Source organism: Petromyzon marinus, unplaced genomic scaffold, assembly GCF_048934315.1.
Source record: "Petromyzon marinus isolate PM22_M1 ecotype Great Lakes invasive population unplaced genomic scaffold, UKy_Petmar_22M1.pri1.0 PM_G_Scaffold_58, whole genome shotgun sequence".
In the NCBI taxonomy this organism is placed as follows: domain Eukaryota; kingdom Metazoa; phylum Chordata; class Hyperoartia; order Petromyzontiformes; family Petromyzontidae; genus Petromyzon; species Petromyzon marinus.
The window spans coordinates 638610-658190 of NW_027423011.1; the positions used below are offsets into that span (position 1 = coordinate 638610).

Here is a 19581-nt window from a genome sequence, read left to right on the forward strand (position 1 = left end):
CTACACTATACATTACACACTATATATACTACACTATACTATACACTATACTATAGACTACACTATACTATACACTACACTATACACTACACTATACACTACTATACACTACTATACATGACACTATACACTACACTATACTATACACTCCACTATACACTACACTATACACTACTATACACTACACTATACACTACATTATACACTATACACTACACTACTATACACTACACTATACACTACTATACACTACACTATACACTACTATACACTACACTATACAACACACTATACACTACACTATACTATACACTACACTATACACTACACTATACACTCCACTACACACTATATATACTACACTATATACACTACACTACACACTATATATACTACACTATATACACTACACTACACACTATACACTCCACTACACACTATATATACTACACTATATATACTACACTACACACTATATATACTACACTATACACTACACTATATACACTATACACTACACTATACACTACACTATACACTACAACACACTACATTAGGATCCGTCGATAATAGTTCACCTCATTGTTTTGTGATGTTCTTACTTCTGCCCGTTCACCCAGAGCCTTACCGCTTATTCACATTCTCTAGTTCTTTCAGTCGAGTCACGTAGATAGATACAAAATACCACGCCGTTTAGATCGCAACACAAGCGGTCCTCGTCAGGAAAAGGGGACTTAGCCTCTAAAGGTAAACTCTTTACACTGGTACCTCGGAGATGGAACTTAATTCGTTCCCAAAACCGTGTTCGAACACCGATTTGTTCGAACACCGAATCAAAGTTCCCCGTAAGAATGAAGGAAATGGCATTAATTGGTCCCCCACCCAAGGATGCTCCTATTATGGGCCATTTTTACACAAAGTTTACAATATTAAAAATACAGTACAGTACATAAAAGCGTACACAAAACAAGAAACACCGTTATAATGAATAGAATAAATGAACATTGATACTTCACCTTAACTGTAGTAAGGAGAGTGGATGGCTTGAGTGGAAGGCGCTGAGGACAAAGTTAACGTAACGATGTTTTTTTTTGCGGGGTCTGCCACTGGGCGAGAGCCACGCGTGAACTGGCTACGCGTCTCGCTCACCCTGGTTACGCGTCTCGGTCGCCATGGATATGCGCCTCGGTCGCCATGGCTACGTGTCTCAGTCGCCATGGTTACACGTCTCGGTCGCCATGGCTACGCATCTCGGTCGCCATGGCTACGCGTCTCGGTCGCCATGGCTACGCGTCTCGGTCGCCATGGTTACGCGTATCGCTCGCCCACGCGGCTTCTTGCAAGTTGTTCGACCTCCGAATTTTCGGTTCGATGTCCGGGGCAAAAAAAATGGTCAACAATTTTGTTCCATCACCGAATCGTTCCGAGTCCTGGGGCATTCCATCTCCGCAGTTCTCACTGTTTGTATAAAGGTTTGCAGATGGGCGTAGCCCAAGCGCGTCAGCAGCGTGGGTGCGGCAGCAATGCCGACGCAGTAGCAAAGGGCCGACAGGAAATCCCTGCACCCTGCTGCACACAGCACGCTGCTGACGGTGGAGGTTGATTGACAAGAAACACAAATTTTGATTCAAAGCTTTCGTGACTGCAGTAATTCATATTCTTAGCTCTTTCGGTAAAGTCACGTTGAAGGGAAACAATAAAAAGTTAATATATTTTATTATTTTTATTGTTTCCCTTCAACGTGACTTTACCGAAAGAGCTAAGAATATGAACGAATCTTTGTTGATGGCCATCGTCTTAGAGAAATCAACTTCGTGTGAGCCAGCCGTAGTATTAAAATAATCATCAGCCACGGTAGAAACGTTGGTCCTACCGTGTTTCAAATCTGCCTTCTGCTCACGAACACAGTCCGAGACTACGTCGCTTAGTTTCCCCAATGTAACTGCAGATGCAGCTTAGTTTGTAGACGCCGGGATATTGCATGTCAGGAATCTTGTCTTTCACAGATGGGATCAGATCACTAATTTTATGTACTGTGTTAAATCGTACCTGGATCTTGTGTTTGTACATGATTTTGGAAATCCTTTTGGTTACCCCTGCTATGTATGGCAGGGTGATGGTTTTGATTGGATCCTCAGATGGCTCCTTCCTCACGTACTCTTTGGTTCTATTCGGTAAAGTCACGTAGGTAAAAATAAAACAACAAAAATGACGACGTTTCGGCCACAACACAAGCGGCCTTCATCAGGTGAAGGGACCGGGCTGTCTCGAGGACAGAGCTGGAGTGAAACACAGCCACGCTCAGACCGCGACCTTTAAGCTGTGTGCGAGGAAACAAGGTGCCTTGACAAAGGAATTAGCGTAAAAAAATAGCATTTGATTGGCCGACTTAGCATGATGAATGGTGTACATGCGGGTGCACATGCCGGTTGGCGCGGGGGGGGGGGGGGGGGGAGTTTACATATTGATGGTGTGAAAAGAGAATTTTTAAGAACTGCGAAAGTTTGGGGTACCACTACTTTGCGGATTGTGTAGTCAGACAATCCATTCGCCTTGAGGGCTTGGTGTACGTGTTTTGAGTTCACTGGTCAGGCGTTCGTGGCCGGAGATGCACTGAGCTCTGTGGTGTAGCGTTTTGACGAGGAAATTCTTCCGGGATGGATGGTGCTGGGATTCGGGTTTTAGGTAGCCGTCAGTCTGGGTTACTCTCCTGTAGACAGAATGGCTCATTGAGCCATCTGGTCTCTCTTTGATTGAGACATACAAGAAAGGTAGCATGCCATCCGTTTCTACCTCCGTGGTGAATTTGATGGCTGGGTTTATGGAATTGATGTGGTTGAGGAATTTTATTTTGAGCCGGTCGGCCATGTGGCCAGATGACAAACGTGTCATCCACATAGCTCTTCCACAAGGACGGACGTAGAGTGGATGCCTGGATGGCGTCCGTCTCAAAAATTTTCCATGAAAACATTGGCCACAACCGGTAATAAGGGAGAACCCATAGGGGTGCCTTCAACTTGTTTGTCGAATGTTCCATTCCGGGTGAGTATTGGTGAGGCAGTGTCTCGCCAGGACCGGTACATCGGCATTCAATCCTCGTTGGACCAAATCCTCAATGATTGCAATGGGTATCGGGCACAGGAACTTTGGTGAACAAAGAAACTACATCGAAACTTACGAGTAAGTCACCTGGGAACAGTGAGATGTCTTTCATTGACGATACCAGGTGAGCTGAGTTAAGTACAGAAGAGGTGGTCTTACCAGTGAATGGCTGAAGGTCTCAGATATCGGGCCAGTTCGTAGGTGGGTGAGCCAATGGTGGAGACGATGGGATGGAGTGGTGTACCTTCTTTATGGATTTTTGGTAAGCCATATAATCTGGGTGGTCTAGCAGCAGAAGGTTTTAAGGAAAACCGTTTTGGTCTGTTCAATTAATGAAGCTGAATCAGTGATGATGCTGTTCGTTTTTGTAACGAGGCTGTTGGTGGGATCTCTTTAATTTTTTTGTGTAGCTACCATCATTAAGTAGCTCCTGAATTGTTATTGTTCTATGTGATTTTGTCCATGATGACCGTGGCATTGCCCTTATCGGCTGAGAGGATCACGATATCATCTCTCTTTTTCAATTGAGATTATACATGTATTTATTTACTGCCAAGATGGCGCCGATGATGGCAGCCTCGGCCGGTTGGTGCGCCCTGTTTTGTCCAGTTTTGTCTTGAGAGGGGCTTGCTGTTCAACACACTCGTGCTGGTGAGAGAGGCCTGCTGTTCATCACACCCGTGCTGGTGAGAGAGGCCTGCTGTTCAGTACACCCGTGTTGAGGGGCCTGCTGTTCAGCACACCCTTGCTGGTGAGAGAGGCTTGCTGTTGAGAGGCCTGCTGTTCAGCACACCTGCGCTGGTGAGAGAGGCCTGCTGTTGAGGGGCCTGCTTTTCAGCACACCCGTGCTGGTGAGAGGGGCCTGCTGTTCAACACACCGGGGTTGAGGGGCCTGCTGTTCAGCACACCCGTGCTGGTGAGAGAGGCCTGCTGTTCATCACATCCGTGTTGGTGAGAGGGGCCTGCTGTTCAGCACAACCGTGCTGGTGAGAGAGGCCTGCTGTTCAGCACACCCGTGTTGAGGGGCCTGCTTTTCAGCACACCCGTGTTGGTGAGAGAGGCCTGCTGTTCAGCACACCCGTGCTGGTGAGAGAGGCCTACTGTTGAGGGGCCTACTGTTCAGCACACCCGTGTTGGTGAGAGAGGCCTGCTGTTCAGCACACTCGTGCTGGTGAGAGAGGCCTGCTGTTCAGCACACCCGTGTTGAGGGGCCTGCTGTTCAGCACACCCGTGCTGGTGAGAGGGGCCTGCTGTTGAGGGGCCTACTGTTCAGCACACCCGTGTTGGTGAGAGAGGCCTGCTGTTCAGCACACCCGTGCTGGTGAGAGAGGCCTGCTGTTCAGCACACCCGTGTTGAGGGGCCTACTGTTCAGCACACCCGTGCTGGTGAGAGGGGCCTGCTGTTCAACACACCCGTGCTGGTGAGAGGGGCCTACTGTTCAGCACACCCGTGCTGGTGAGAGGGGCCTGCTGGTCAACACACCCATGCTGGTGAGAGGGGCCTGCTGTTCAACACACCCGTGCTGGTGAGAGGGGCCTGCTGTTCAACACACCCGTGCTGGTGAGAGGGGCCTGCTGTTCAACACACCCGTGCTGGTGAGAGGGGCCTGCTGTTCAACACACCCGTGCTGGTGAGAGAGGCCTACTATTCATCACACCCGTGCTGGTGAGAGGGGCGTGCTGTTCAGCACACCCGTGCTGGTGCGAAGATGGCGCTGATGATGGTAGCCTCAGCCGGTCGGTGCGCCCTGTTTTGTCTTGTTTTGTCTGTCAATTCAGTGTTTTGCCAAGATTTTCGGAGTTCTCTAACAAGAGACGAACTTTTAAATATCAGGGAAACAACTCCTGTGGATTTAATTCCTACTTTTCTGCTTCCAGCGGCAGAATTAGGCATTCTAGTCAATGCCGCGCTAGGCTTTGCTCAAGCAACGAAACGCCGCCCAAGGGGTAAACGGTCGGGGGCTCTAGTACGGCTACGCAGACGCGGAATCCGAACAGTGCTGCCGAGCTTTTTCCTCTCCAATGTACGTTCACTGTACAACAAAATGGATGAACTTCAGCTACTGATGGTAAAAAACAAAGACTTTCTTTCAGCTTCTACATTGTGCTTCACGGAAACATGGCTGTGTGATTTGATTCCGGACACTTCGCTACAACTAGCAGGATTCCATCTTGTAAGATCGGATCGTGACATAGCACTCTCCGGCAAGACGAAAGGCGGTGGTATTTGTTTTTACATTAACAGTGGCTGGTGTGTAGATGTCACAGTGATTCTGCAACATTGTTCTCCACTCCTTGAATCAATTTTTATAACCTGTAAACCGTTTTACTCGCCTCGCGAGTTCGCGTCGCTCATTTTGGTCGGAGTTTATTTGCCGCCTTGTCCTCAGGTTAAAGAGGCCCAACGCATGCTCGCCGATCAGATTCTGAGTGTGGAGCGAGCAAATCCAGATTCGTTGGTTATCGTACTTGGCGACTTTAACAAAGGTAATCTCAGCCACGAACTCCCCAAATACATACAATTCATTAAATGCCCAACCAGAGAAGGGAACACTCTGGATCACTGCTACACTACAGTCAGTAGAGCCTACCACGCCATCCCCCGAGCAGCACTAGGACACTCTGACCATGCCATGGTCCACCTGATTCCTGCATACAGGCAGAAACTAAAACTCTGTAAACCTGCTGTGAGGACATCTAAACAGTGGACCAGTGAGGCTGTGGAAGATTTGCGGGCGTGCTTAGATTGTACTGACTGGGATATGTTCACGACTGCTACCAATAGTCTGGATGAACTCACAGAGGCTGTGACGTCCTACATCAGCTTCTGTGAGGACTGCTGTATCCCAACACGTACCAGGGTGAACTTTAACAACAATAAGCCCTGGTTCTCAGCAAAGCTCAGAAGGTTGAGGTTGGAGAAGGAGGAAGCATTTAGGAGTGGAGATAGAGACAGATTCAAGGAGTCGAAGAACAGGTTTAGCAACTACAAACCCAGAGCCCCCCACACCACTAACGACTCCCGCCTAGCCAACGACCTGAACGAGTTCTACTGTAGATTTGAAAGACAATTGGACTGTCCTGAACCACCCCTTCCGACCCAAGAGGCCCCATCCCCCACCAATACTACAGAGACGACTATCTCCCTTCAGGAGGGAGAAGTTAATAGACTTTTCAAGAGGCAGAATCCACGCAAAGCAGCCGGGCCAGACTCTGTCTCTCCAGCCACCCTCAGGCACTGCGCTGACCAGCTGTCTCCGGTGTTCACCAACATCTTTAACACCTCCCTGGAGACATGCCATGTACCAGCCTGTCTCAAGTCCTCTACCATCATCCCTGTGCCCAAAAAGCTAAGTCCAACAGAACTAAATGATTACAGACCGGTCGCCCTTACATCTGTGGTAATGAAGTCTTTTGAGCGCCTGGTCCTGGCACACCTCAAAGCCATCACAGACCCTCTCCTGGACCCCCTTCAGTTTGCCTACAGAGCCAACAGGTCTGTGGACGATACAGTTAACATGGCCCTCCACTTCACCCTACAGCATCTGGACGCCCCAGCATCCTACGCCAGGATCCTGTTTGTGGACTTCAGCTCTGCCTTCAACACCATCATCCCTGCCCTGCTTCAGGACAAGCTCTTCCAGCTGAACGTGCCATACACCACCTGTAAATGGATCACAAACTTCCTGTCTGACAGGAAGCAGTGCGTTAAGCTGGGAACACAAGTCTCTGACTCCAGGTCCATCAGCACCGGAACTCCTCAGGGCTGCGTCCTTTCCCCTCTGCTCTTCTCCCTGTATACCAACAGCTGCACCTCCAATCATTTGTCCGTCAAACTATTGAAGTTTGCGGATGACACCACCCTCATTGGGCTGATCTCTGGTGGGGATGAGTCTGACTATAGGTGGGAAGCTGACAATCTGGTGACCTGGTGTAGCCAGAACAACTTAGAGCTAAATGCTCTAAAGACAGTTGAGATGGTTGTGGACTTCAGGAAGAATACAGCACCACTCACCCCCATCACCCTGTTAAACTCCCCAGTCAAAATTGTAGAGTCCTTCCGCTTCCTGGGCACTATTCTCTCCCGGGACCTTAAGTGGGAATTGAACATCAGCTCCCTCACCAAGAAAGCTCAACAGAGGATGAACTTTCTACGGCAGCTGAAGAAATTCAACCTGCCAAAGACAATGATGGTGCAATTCTATACAGCGATCATTGAATCCATCCTCACCTCCTCCATAACCGTCTGGTATGCTGCTGCCACTGCCAAGGACAAGAGCAGACTGCAGCGTATCATCCACACTGCTGAGCAGGTAATTGCCTGCAATCTACCAACCCTCGAGGACCTGCACACGACAAGGTCCATGAGGCGAGCGAGGAAGATTATGGCCGATTTCTCCCACTCTGGACACTCTCTGTTTCAGCTACTCCCCTCCGGCAGAAGGCTTCGGTCCATCAGGACCAAAACCTCACGCCATAAAAACAGTTTCTTCCCATCTGCTGCTGGCCTGTTAAACAAGGCCAAGGGCTAACACTGTTTTTAACATTTGATCTACAGAACGACACCTTACCGATATTAACTGTTACCCTATTTGTATTTTTTATTTTTAAATGATATCTTAAAGCTATTTTATATTCGATATTTATTTAATTTTATATACTTCAGCCCCTTGGTGTTAGACTTTTAACCCTTATTATAGTAAGACTTGTTTAAAACTTATTTAAGATTTTAGATTCCTATATGTTGAATGTATGCACCATCCTGCCAAAGTAAATTCCGTGTCGGTGTGAACTTACATGGCGAATAAAACCCTTTCTGATTCAAAACGCTCATCCTTACTGACGTTGCTGGCTGGCATCTTAGCGCTCTTGAGGGTTGCAGCGATCTCAGATCTTGTCGCGTCTGCAGCCACGTGTCCCCAAACCCTTAAGAGCGACATGGACCTGGGCAACGATATCATCCGCTGGTTTGTGTTTGTGGTGACTACAAAGTTTAACCGTTAGCCAAAGCCGGCTTCAGACCGTTGCAAATAGGGCTATTACTCAAGATTAATAACAACCTCGTCAACGTCAAACTTTTTAACGTGTTGATCTGACTTCTTCTTGGAAAGGAGGTTGAACTTGGAAATCAGGTTATCTTTACATTCAGCTGACACGTTATCTACACGTTCCCAATCAGACGTAGACATTTTATTTCCCCCCCGTCATTGTTAAGTGCGATTTCCAGAGTGTCTCGTCCGCGTGATCTAGTTCAGCGCGTAGCAGTCTAATTCTCTCTTAGATCAGGGGCCAAGCTATAGGCCCCTGAACAAGATTCGTTTGGCATTGGAAGACGTGATGTGTGGTGCCACCGGAGCGGGGCAGCTCGGCCTCCCCCCCCCACTAAACACTCGCATGCACCCCCCTAGGGTCTCGAGGAGGGATCACTTGGTACGATGGGTTTTCACCCGAAGACCCCACTAGCAGGATCACGTGGTACGATGGGTTTTCACCCGAGGACTCCGCTAGCAGGGATCACGTGGTACGATGGGTTTTCACCCGAGGACCCCGCTAGCAGGGATCATGTGGTACGATGGGCTTTCACCCGAGGACCCCACTAGCAGGGATCACGTGGTATGATGGGTTTTCTCCCGAGGACTCCACTAGTAGGGATCACGTGGTACGATGGGTTTTCACCCGAAGACCCCACTAGCAGGGATCACGTGGTACGATGGGTTTTCATCCGAGGACCCCACTAGCGGGGACGTTCCACGGCTTCCCCGGACCAGGAAATTTTCCGAGCCCCCCCAGACAGGATTATGTGGCGCCCTCCCCCCACAAAAAAGGGGGGCATAGAGCTTAGAGCTTTACAGGCCGGCCGCGATGAAGCATACACAACACGTGGGGGGTGGTGGGAACTTCATCCAGCACCCAGCGTCAGAGTAAACAGCGGGCTGGGAGGGTTAAAGCAACAGGCCGATAATAAGTAGACACACAGAGAGAGAGACAATGGGGAGGGGGGTGGATGACGCGACCACCCCCTCCCCCCATCCCCAACGGCCAGAGCGCTCCTAACGGCCGCAAAGAGGATTCGATTGGATGCGCAGGATGATGTCACATGACCCGGGGGAGGGGGTGGGGGGGATTCGATTGGATGCACAGGATGACGTCATATGACCCGGGGGGGTGGGGGGCGGAGTTAAGGGGCTTGGGACATATATAAGGGTGGTGCAGGAGGGAGAATTTGTGGCAGAGTCCTTCTGGAGCGGCGGCGGTGGCGGGAGACAAGTTAGCCGTCCTCAGGGTCCGCGCTCGGGACGCCCGCAGGGTGGAGCTGAGAGCGATCGACGAGACAAAGTCCCCCAAGGAGAGAGAGAGAGAACATCTCCCTCGGCCCCGTTGGGCAGCGGCGGCAGCGCCCGCAGAGGTGAGCGGCGGACACGGACAAAGGAGGTCAGTTCGGTCGGCTCGGGCTCAGGCGGTGGACGCACTCTGAGACGGGTAGGTGAGAGAGGAGGAAGGGCTGCTGCTGGCTGGAGGGGGACATACACGGGAAAAAAATCTTAGCGCAGACTACTGACTTTGTGACGCATGTGTGGGTGTGTGAAGAGCGGTGGGACAGCGATCGGCGTACGACGGTGTGCGTGTGTGTGCATGTGTGAAGAGCGGTTACGGCCTTCATAGGTGCTGCTCGCTAACAGCACTTGCCCCTACAGTCTGTTAAGGCTATATGGGGGATCTTTGTGAAGAGCGGTGGGACAGCGATCGGCGTACCACGCTGTGCGTGTGTGTGGGTGGCTTTAATCAGCATAGGCACCCGTAAATAAATAATTAAACAGAGGGACGTTTGACTTTCACCGCGAGCGCGCAGAGATTAATTAATTAAGTGCTTACCGAGCGCGTGCAGAGATTAATTAATTAATTACCCAGCGCGTGCATATTAAACTACCCTACTACGGCTGCCCGCACCCACGCGCGTGGGTGGTCGCGCGCGTGGGTGGGGGGGTCACGTGGGTGGGGGAGGGCCGTCCAGCGCCCGTTGGCTGTTGACACAACGGCTTAGTATAAATAAATAATTAACTCTGAGCAGCCGCCAGCGGCGAGTGGGGGGGGTGGAGGGGTGCTGATGTCACCCCACCCGCTCGCGGGGGAGGGGGGAGGGGGGAGGGGAAGATCAGCCCCCCCCCCACCTAGTGGGGAGTGGGGAGGGGGAGATCAGTCCCCCCCCACCTAATGGGGAGTGTGGAGGGGGGCATTAGCCCCCCACAGATGGAACCAGGGGGGTCGGTGTGTAAATGAGACCGGCGTTCCCTTTGAGAGTGGCTCACATCTCTTCAGGACACGTGAGCGACTCGATCGGGATGAGCTTTCTTGTGCTCGGGAGTTTGTTAAAAGATCTTCACGGCGACGTGGAAACGCTCCCCGTAGAGGCTTCACAGCTCTTGGGATTCTCCTCCTGCAAGCTGAACACAACAGCAGCCTCCATCTGTCACGCACCGGGGCTGTGGGCGGGGCTGTGGGTGGGGCTGTGGGCGGGGCTGTGGGCGGGGGCGGAGCCTTGAGGGGCGGGGCTTTGTGGGGTAGTGAGTGTGTGTGGAGTGTGACCTCTGTGGAGGAGGAGGCTCGTGAAGGACGCTGCTGCTGCTGGGTAGTTGGAGGCAGTCGCCCTCCAACAACAACGAAGGGTGGAGAAGCGACGCTCAGAACAACGAGCGGAGTGCCGGGTGGCTAAAGCACAGCAGGTTGGCACAGTAGGGGGCACAGGTGGTGCATCAGCCACTCATCTCGGTCACCCGTGGCACCTGCTGGGTCTGCCCCGTGACCTCCTGCCAGCGGGCGTTCGACACACCACGTGACTGCCTCAATGTGCACCTAGCCTGGCACAAGCGTCGTGGTGACGTCACGTTGTGTAGTGTGAGGCTGTGTGTGTGGTGTGAGGCTGTGTGTGTGTAGTGTGAGGCTGTGTGTGGTGTGAGGCTGTGTGTAGTGTGAGGCTGTGTGTGTGTGGTGTGAGGCTGTGTGTAGTGTGAGGCTGTGTGTGTGTAGTGTGAGGCTGTGTGTGGTGTGGGCTGTGTAGTGTGAGGCTGTGTGTGTAGTGTGAGGCTGTGTGTGTGGTGTGAGGCTGTGTGTAGTGTGAGGCTGTGTGTGTGTAGTGTGAGGCTGTGTGTGTACTGTGAGGCTGTGTGTAGTGTGAGGCTGTGTGTGTGGTGTGAGGCGTGTGTTGCCCTGGCTTGCCCTGGCTTGCCCCGGCAACGTCACGGGGTGTGTCTCGTGACTGCTGCTGCTGCCACCACAACACGCTTAGGGCTTTAAGGCTTTTCTGTTTATTATTAATCTGTCATTTTCCATGATTAGTCTGTGGTTTTCATTATTAATCTGTCATTGTTCATTATGAGTCTGTCATTAATCTGTCATTTTTCATTATTAACCTAATTTGTGTTTATTATTAATCTGTCATTTTTCATTATTAACCTAATTTTTGTTTATTATTAATCTGTCATTTTACGATGGCAAAAACGTGGTAGTCACGGAGACATTTGTCATCAGTGTTGTGAGTAGCCCGCAGTGAGAGCACGACTACACACACACAGACATACACACACACAGACACACAGGTTGTGTGTGTGTGTGGGGTGAGGTTGCACAAGAGACACACACACAGACAGACACAGACACACAGAGACACACACACAGGTTGTGTGTGTCTGTGTGTGTGTGTCTCTTGTGCAACCTCACCCCACACACACAGGTTGTGTGTGTGGGGTGAGGTTGCACCACAGACACACACACACAGAGACACAGACACACACAGACACACACACACAGACACAGAGGTGGTTGTGTGTGTGGGGTGAGGTTGCACCAGAGACACACACACACAGACACACACACAGCCACACAGAGAGACACACACACAGACACATAGAGGTTGTGTGTGTGTGGGGGGTGAGGTTGCACCAGAGACACACACACAGACACACACAGACACACACAGAGACACACAGACACACACAGACTCACAGAGACACACACACAAACACACACACAGACACACACAGGTTATTGTGTGTGTATGTGTGGGGTAAGGTTGCACCAGAGACACACACAGACACACACACACAGAGACACAGGTTGTTGTGTGTGTGTTTGTGTGTGTGTGTCTGTGTGTATCTGTGTTTGTGTGTCTGTGTGTGTGTCTGTGTGTGTGTGTCTGTGTGTGTGTCTGTGTGTGTGTCTCTGTGTGTGTGTATGTGTGTGTGTCTCTGTGTGTCTGTATGTGTCTGTCTGTGTGTGTGTGTTAAGGTTGCACCATGTCGAGCCCATTGAAGCTGATCGTGAGCGCCGATTCCAACCGTGGGGGGCGGCGCTACATGGAGGACATCACAGAGGTGGGCGGAGTCTCTGTGTGTGTGTGTCTGTGTGTGTGTGTCTGTGTGTCTCTGTGTGTGTCTGTGTGTGTCTCTGTGTGTGTGTCTCTGTGTGTGTGTCTCTGTGTGTGTGTCTCTGTGTGTGTGTCTGTGTGTGTCTCTGTGTGTCTCTGTGTTTGTCTGTGTGTGTGTCTCTGTGTGTGTGTCTGTGTGTGTGTGTCTCTGTGTGTGTCTCTGTGTGTGTGTCTCTGTGTGTGTGTCTCTGTGTGTGTCTGTGTGTGTGTCTGTGTGTGTATCTGTGTGTGTTTCTGTGTGTGTGTCTATGTGTGTCTGTGTGTGTGTGTCTGTGTGTGTGTCTGTGTGTGTGTCTCTGTGTGTGTGTCTGTGTGTGTCTCTGTGTTTCTCTGTGTGTGTCTGTGTGTGTCTGTGTGTCTCTGTGTGTCTCTGTGTGTGTCTGTGTGTATGTGTGTCTCTGTGTGTCTGTGTGTGTCTCTGTGTGTGTCTGTGTGTGTGTCTGTGTGTGTGTCTGTGTGTGTGTCTGTGTGTGTGTCTGTGTGTGTGTCTGTGTGTGTGTCTGTGTGTCTGTGTGTGTGTCTGTGTGTGTCTGTGTGTGTGTGTCTCTGTGTGTGTCTGTGTGTGTGTGTCTCTGTGTGTTTGGGGAGCGATAGTGTAGCGGTTAGCGCGCTGCACTATGAACCTGGCGACCCCGAGTTCGATTCCCGCTCACGGCCAACGCCCAGTGGCGATTATCTGAACCGGTCCTGGGCCTCCCCCTAGGTCGATTCGGCCTCAAACGAGTACCCGGTGCGGTGCGTGAACATCGCCACCGGGGAGACAAAGGCGGCCGGGCGTGGTGCCGGCCACCCACCCCCTCGTGTGCCCTCGCGGCCATCGCTGGCGCCGCTCGCTAACGGCACTCGCCTCTACGGTCCGCCAAGGCTGCACGGGGGATCTTTGTCCTCTTTGTCCGCCGGGTCGCCGGTCGAGGCCTAGGACCGACCCACAATGCACCTCTCGCGTCACGTGACGTTCCCCTCGCCGCCCCGTGCCCGCAGGTCTCCACCGAGGGCGACGGGGACGCCATCTTCCTGGCCGTGTTCGACGGCCACGGCGGCCCCCAGGCCGCTCGATTCGCCCGCCGCTGCCTCTGGCCCTCGATCCGCGCCCAGCCCGGGCTGTGGGGCGCCGCCGACCCCGTGGGAGTTTGCCACGCCATCCGTGACGGCTTTCTAGCGTGCCAGCGCGCCATGGGGGAGGAGCTGGGTGGGTCTCACGCGTGCTGCGCTATACACTACACTATACACTACTATACTATACACTATACACTACTATACACTACTATATACACTACTATACTATACACTACTATACTATACACTACACTACTATACACTACTATATACACTACACTATACACTACACTATACACTACACTATACACTACACTATACACTACTATACACTACACTATACACTACTATACACTACACTATACACTACACTACTATACACTACACTATACACTACACTATACACTACACTACTATACACTACACTATATACTACACTATACACTACACTATACACTACACTACTATACATTACTATACACTACACGATACACTACACTACTATACACTACTATACACTACACTATACACTACTATACACTACTATGCACTACACTACTATACACTACACTATACACTACACTATACACTACTATACACTACTATACACTACACTATACACTACACTATACACTACTATACACTACTATGCACTACACTACTATACACTATACTATACACTACACTACTATACACTACACTACTATACACTACACTATACACTACACTATACACTACACTATACACTACTATACACTACTATACACTACACTATACACTACACTATACACTACTATACACTACACTACACTATATACTACACACTACACTACACACTACATTACACTATAGACTACACTATACACTACACTAAATTAACGTTTTGTTCCACCATTTGAACCTCGTTTGCCTGTAGCACAATATGATAAAAAAAAATTTAACCCTTTCATCTGGCAACAAAACTGACACCATTTTTTTCGTGTACAAGGAGTCATTGTTTGTGCATTGAGCACAATACCTGCGGTCGGAATGCAAACACAAAACACACAGCTCTGATAATGCATTGGCGGTGGAATTGATAAGTCCACACCCGAGACAGCTTCCCTTAGAGCCTCGTCTCACACATGACGTCTCACACGCGGTGTTAGACCAGATGATGATGATGACGTCTCACACTTGCGGTGTTAGACCAGGTGATGATGACGTCTCACACGCGGTGTTAGACCAGATGATGATGACGTCTCACACTTGCGGTGTTAGACCAGGTGATGATGACGTCTCACACTTGCGGTGTTAGACCAGGTGATGATGACGTCTCACACTTGCGGTGTTAGACCAGGTGATGATGACGTCTCACACACGCGGTGTTAGACCAGATGATGATGTCTCACACGCTGTGTTAGACCAGGTGATGACGACATCTCACACTTGCGGTGTTAGACCAGGTGATGATGACGTCTCACACTTGCGGTGTTAGACCAGATGATGATGACGTCTCACACGTGGTGTTAGACCAGATGATGATGATGACGTCTCACACTTGCGGTGTTAGACCAGGTGATGATGACGTCCTCCACACGCAGTGTTAGATCAGATGATGATGATGTCTCACACTTGCGGTGTTAGACCAGGTGATGATGACGTCTCACACACGCAGTGTTAGACCAGGTGATGATGACGTCTCACACAGGCGGTGTTAGACCAGGTGATGATGACGTCTCACGCTTGCGGTGTTAGACCAGATGATGATGATGACGTCTCACACTTGCGGTGTTAGACCAGGTGATGATGACGTCTCACACTTGCGGTGTTAGACCAGGTGATGATGTCATACACACGGTGTTAGACCATATGATGATGACGTCTCACACTTGCGGTGTTAGACCAGGTGATGATGACGTCTCACACTTGCGGTGTTAGACCAGGTGATGATGACGTCTCACACACGCGGTGTTAGACCAGATGATGATGACGTCTCACACGCTGTGTTAGACCAGGTGATGACGACGTCTCACACTTGCAGTGTTAGACCAGGTGATGATGACGTCTCACACTTGCGGTGTTAGACCAGATGATGATGACGTCTCACACGCGGTGTTAGACCAGATGATGATGATGACGTCTCACACTTGCGGTGTTAGACCAGGTGATGATGACGTCTCACACTTGCGGTGTTAGACCAGGTGATGATGACGTCTCACACTTGCGGTGTTAGACCAGGTGACGATGACGTCTCACACTTGCGGTGTTAGACCAGGTGATGATGACGTCACACACTTGCGGTGTTAGACCAGGTGATGATGACGTCTCACACTTGCGGTGTTAGACCAGGTGATGATGACGTCTCACACTTGCGGTGTTAAAGCAGATGATGATGACGTCTCACACTTGCGGTGTTAGACCAGATGATGATGACATCTCACACGCGGTGTTAGACCAGATGATGATGATGACGTCTCACACTTGCGGTGTTAGACCAGATGATGATGACGTCTCACACGCGGTGTTAGACCAGATGATGATGATGACGTCTCACACTTGCGGTGTTAGACCAGGTGATGATGACGTCTCACACTTGCGGTGTTAGACCAGATGATGATGACGTCTCACACTTGCGGTGTTAGACCAGGTGATGATGACGTCTCACACTTGCGGTGTTAGACCAGGTGACGATGACGTCTCACACTTGCGGTGTTAGACCAGGTGATGATGACGTCACACACTTGCGGTGTTAGACCAGGTGATGATGACGTCTCACACTTGCGGTGTTAGACCAGGTAATGATGACGTCTCACACTTGCGGTGTTAAAGCAGATGATGATGACGTCTCACACTTGCGGTGTTAGACCAGATGATGATGACATCTCACACGCGGTGTTAGACCAGATGATGATGATGACGTCTCACACTTGCGGTGTTAGACCAGATGATGATGACGTCTCACACTTGCGGCGTTAGACCAGATGATGATGATGACGTCACACACTTGCGGCGTTAGACCAGGTGATGATGACGTCTCACACTTGCGGTGTTAGACCAGGTGATGATGACGTCTCACAAACGCAGTGTTAGACCAGATGATGATGATGTCTCACACTTGCGGTGTTAGACCAGGTGATGATGACGTCTCACACACGCAGTGTTAGACCAGGTGATGATGACGTCTCACACAGGCGGTGTTAGACCAGGTGATGATGTCTCACGCTTGCGGTGTTAGACCAGATGATGATGATGTCTCACACTTGCGGTGTTAGACCAGGTGATGATGACGTCTCACACTTGCGGTGTTAGACCAGGTGATGACGTCACACACACGGTGTTAGACCATATGATGATGACGTCTCACACTTGCGGTGTTAGACCAGGTGATGATGACGTCTCACACTTGCGGTGTTAGACCAGATGATGATGACGTCTCACACTTGCGGTGTTAGACCAGGTGATGATTACGCCAAAAGGCGCAACGTTTTGTTGTGTGATTGGGGCCAAATGTAGCTGATAGAGGCAAAATAAACATTGAAATTGGTTTAATTTGTGGATCAGGGAAGGCTCTAAGAAAAGCCGTCTCGGGTGTGGACCAATCAAATTCAAGGACAGTCCCAATATTATTATCAGAGTTGTCTCTTTTGTTTGCATTTTGACTGCTTGTGTTGTGGTTATTGCAAACATGATGCCTTGAATAAAGGTGTCAGTTTTTCTGCCAGTTAAAAGGGTAAAACCTATTACTATGGCTGATGCTGTCTGAAGTTACTTAGGAAATAACGAAGAGCAAAGAGAAGTGGTAGAGTTACCAATAAATTGATCAGAGTCTAATTTTATTTTGTCTCAATGTAATGGCAGGGAATATTGACAGAAATAATGTCATCAAACACTTCGCTGCATTTCACTGTAGCACTGCATTAATGGCAGTGAATGTTGCACAATAAATTTATTTCACCCATGGCTAATGTGTAAGAGATTCTCGCAACATTTTTCATATTTGATATATTTTTGTTCAATAACATTGAAAATTGTAAAACGTTTCAAAATACCAAAAAACTTTTACAATTTAATTTTTGTTATAACAAATTTAATAACATAAAATTCCGAGCAACAATTATCCATCTTACCTTCCAGAGGTTTTTTTGGCACACCACCCACCCACTCAATCACTCACCCACCCACCCACTCACACAGTCACTCACCCACTCAGTCACTAACCCACCCACACAGTCACTCACCCACCCACTCACACAGTCACTCACCCACCCACACAGTCACTCACCCACTCAGTCACTAATCCACCCACACAGTCACTCACCCACCCACTCAATCACTCACCCACCCACCCACCCACTCACACAGTCACTCACCCACTCAGTCACTCACCCACCCACACAGTCACTCACCCACTCAGTCACTCACCCACCCACTCAGTCACTCACCCATCCACCCACCCACTCACACAGTCACTCACCCACTAATTCACCCACCCACTCAATCACTCACCCACCCACTCACTCACACAGTCACTCACCCACTCAGTCACTCACTCACCCACCCACCCACACAGTCACTAACCCACTCAGTCACTCACCCACCCACTCAATCACTCACCCACCCACCCACTCACACAGTCACTCACCCACCCACCCACTCAATCACTCACCCACCCACCCACTCAGTCACTAACCCACTCAGTCACTCACCCACCTACTCAGTCACTCACCCACCCACCCACTCACACAGTCACTCACCCACTCAGTCACTCACCCACCCACTCAATTACTCACCCACCCACTCACACAGTCACTCAATCACCCACCTACCCACCCACTCAGTCACTCACCCACACCTCTGTCTAACCCCCCCCCCCTACAGTTAACTGGCCGCGCACACCGCAGGGCCATCCCAGCACGGCAGGCACCACGGCTTGCTGCTGCCTCATCAGGGGCGGTGACGAGCTCTACGTCGCCCACGTGGGAGACTCGCGAGCCGTCATCGCCCAGCGGCACCCCCGGGGGGGGGGCACCCCCGCCGACGGACCCCCCCCCCTTCAATGCACCCCGTCTATTCATTGGCCCCCCCTTCCTCACTGCGACCCATTTATTCAGCGGGCCCCCCTTCTTCCTTGCGCCCCATTTATTCAGCGGACCCCCCTTCGGACATGGGCCCCCCTTCTGTGAAGGCCCACCTAGCCTGGGACGGAACCCCACCTACGCATGGCCAAGTTGTGGCGGACTTCATAGCGCCCATCGGCCAAGCCGTGGCAACACCGCAACCACCGCCACTGTCACAACCACCACAACTACAACCACAACCACCACTGTCACAACCACCACAACCACCACCACCACTGTCACAACCACCACCACCACTGTCACAACCACCACCACTGTCACAACCACCACCACCACCACCACCACCACCACGGCCACCACTGTCACAACCACCACCACCACCACTGTCACAACCACCACCACCACCAAGGCCACCACCACTGTCACAACCACCACCACCACTGTCACAACCACCACCACCACCGCTGTCACAACCACCACCACCACTGTCACAACCACCGCCACCACCACTGTCACAACCACCACCACTACAACCACCGCCACGGCCACCACTGTCACAACCACCACCACCACTGTCACAACCACCACCACCACCACTGTCACAACCACCACCACCACCACTGTCACAACCACCGCCACCACCACGGCCACCACTGTCACAACCACCACCACCACCGCCCCGGCAGGAGGTGGACAAGGAGGAGGTGGTGGACGAGGTGGAGGAGGAGGTGGACGAGGTGGTGGACGAGATGGAAGAGGAGGAGGTGGACAAGGAGGTGGTGGTGGACAAGGAGGTGGACAAGGTGGTGGAGGTGGACGAGGTGGTGGAGGAGGTGGACGAGGTGGTGGATGAGGAGGTGGACGAGGTGGAGGAGGAGGTGGTGGACGAGGTGGTGGACGAGGTGGTGCCGCTACTTGCCGTGGCGTTGACGCGCGACCACA

General features: G+C 50.9%; 1 protein-coding gene across 1 annotated transcript; it reads left to right on the forward strand.

The window, feature by feature from the left end:
• The first annotated feature begins 9333 nt into the window (after positions 1 to 9333).
• Positions 9334 to 18970, forward strand: LOC116937255 (protein phosphatase 1D-like). Its single transcript, XM_076062363.1, has 4 exons — positions 9334 to 9508; positions 12385 to 12470; positions 13505 to 13712; positions 18440 to 18970. Exons 2-4 carry the CDS (start codon positions 12393 to 12395, stop codon positions 18742 to 18744), a joined length of 591 nt encoding a protein of 196 aa, XP_075918478.1. The 5' UTR covers positions 9334 to 9508; positions 12385 to 12392; the 3' UTR covers positions 18745 to 18970.
• Positions 18971 to 19581: the final 611 nt, after the last annotated feature.

What these genes read in the sequence shown, in the direction of transcription:
- LOC116937255 (XM_076062363.1), top strand. Translation starts at nt 12,393, where the DNA reads ATGTCGAGCCCATTGAAGCTGATCGTGAGCGCCGATTCCAACCGTGGG. An exon ending in ACATGGAGGACATCACAGAG is followed by an intron (nt 12,471 to 13,504) that starts GTGGGCGGAGTC and finishes CCGTGCCCGCAG; the next exon opens with GTCTCCACCGAGGGCGACGG. An exon ending in CGCCATGGGGGAGGAGCTGG is followed by an intron (nt 13,713 to 18,439) that starts GTGGGTCTCACG and finishes CCCCCCCTACAG; the next exon opens with TTAACTGGCCGCGCACACCG.